General features: G+C 43.4%; 1 protein-coding gene across 15 annotated transcripts in view; it reads left to right on the top strand.

Moving 5' to 3' along the window:
- The window catches only part of LOC107274944 (protein abrupt), a 50,746-nt gene that overhangs the window by 23,927 nt on the left and 25,180 nt on the right, over nucleotides 1-1,639 (top strand). For all 15 annotated transcript variants that reach the window (XR_001539573.2, XR_001539574.2, XM_015754568.2 and 12 more), the window contains 3 exons: nucleotides 740-976; nucleotides 1,072-1,278; nucleotides 1,407-1,572. Coding sequence is in view for 13 of the 15 variants with exons in the window: in XM_015754568.2 (XP_015610054.1) it covers nucleotides 740-976; nucleotides 1,072-1,278; nucleotides 1,407-1,572 (610 nt within the window). In the remaining 2 variants the exon portion in view is untranslated. The remainder of the gene's footprint in view (nucleotides 1-739; nucleotides 977-1,071; nucleotides 1,279-1,406; nucleotides 1,573-1,639) is intronic.

The following is a 1,639-nucleotide window of genomic DNA, read 5'->3' as shown; positions in this document are numbered from 1 at the left end:
CCCCCCCCCCCCGAGTCCACCCCTTCCGCCCCTTGATTTTTCGTCTAAAAATTGTTTGTCGTAAGACAATTTTAAACTCGCGATCACCAATTAAATGGCAGGTTAAATGATTGAACTATTCGATATTCATTGGAAAACCTTAATTAGTTGACACGTCAGTCTCGTTAATTGGAATTCTTTGGAAAATCGTTATCTGACCACTTATTGCATAGAAACGTTCTAGAATTTTACTTTCGACTTGTGTATTTTATTGAAGTCGTTTAAAATTTATATACGTATATATTTATAGGTATCGATAGACACTTTATAGTTTGTTTAATCAAAATCATTTCCCAATCGGTACGATATCGACCCACGCATTTATATGTATGTTGGTTATATGGTAACACATATGCAATAGCCTTTAGGAACATTTGAACTTTATCTTGTTGATCCATCTAGCATATATAAGCAGTAAATAAATATCAGGACTGAGAATTTGTATTATACGCGACGGCGATGACGCGTGTCACGGAGAGAAGGCAGAATTAGGAATGTCCAGCAATTGAAACGCTCGTGCAATTAAAAGGAACGTAAACTCGTGGGCTGTGAATTCGGGTCGAGAAGGCTGTTACCCACCCACGCAAATCTCTGAGTCTTCGTGTAATGTGCGAGCTGGAATAGAATTTTTTTTTAACGATCTGTTAGACGGCAATTTTTTGTAAAAAGATTTTCAATTTCTCAATTTTTTCTTTTTCAGGCAAATCCATGCCAGCATCCAATTGTCATACTGAGGGATGTTGCGTCCTCGGATATGGAGTCCCTCTTGCGCTTTATGTATCACGGGGAGGTGCACGTGGGTCAGGAACAACTGGCTGCCTTCCTGAAGACGGCGCAGATGCTCCAGGTCAGAGGTCTCGCCGACGTGAACAGCGGAGCGGCAGCATCGAAAATTCCACCGGCGCCAACGTCGAGCGCGAACAACGGTAGCGCACCCGTGAGTAATACGTGAAGTGTGAATATTTATTTTGAAATTCAAAAAAAAAAAAAACTTTTTTGACTAAAACTTTTTTTCCTTCGGATACCTTCCAGACCACCCCAAGAAATTCTTGGCAGGATAACGGTAGGGGTGACTTGAACGAGAGTGGACTGAGTCCACCTCCTGAGAAGAGACCCAGGAGTTACTCACCGCCCTTGGGCAACCACGTGGAGCAGAAACCCGATCTTCAGGATTCGCTTCTCGGTCAGGCCCTCGAAGGTGGTCCCACGATACACACGACACCCACCAATAATATACAGGTAAGAATTTTTTATTGCAATTTTTTCCTTTTCAAATTTACCCCTAACGAGAGGTACAGTTTATTAATTCTTCATATGGGCGTTCACGTGTATTAAGGACCAGGACATTCTCATTGATTGTTACGCAGGCGCAGTCCACTGGCGAGGACTCGAATTCCCTGTCGGACAACGAGGAGGATATGTCGAATAACGAAAGTATCCTGAACTCTGTAAAGACTGAGCCGAGTGATCTTCTGAACGACTCCATGGAGCATCATCGTAGCACCTTTCCTGCGGCCCTCTTGGGTCTCCAAGGTGAGTCACGATACGATTGGCAGATCATGGGAAAACGGGTGGGGATAACGATAATTGGGTGATAGAG

The sequence above is a fragment of the Cephus cinctus genome, unplaced genomic scaffold (assembly GCF_000341935.2).
Source record: "Cephus cinctus unplaced genomic scaffold, Ccin1 Ccin1_scaffold0123, whole genome shotgun sequence".
Lineage (NCBI taxonomy): Eukaryota > Metazoa > Arthropoda > Insecta > Hymenoptera > Cephidae > Cephus > Cephus cinctus.
Note: the sequence above shows the minus strand (reverse complement) of the source record. Positions and strands in the feature narration are given on the sequence as shown.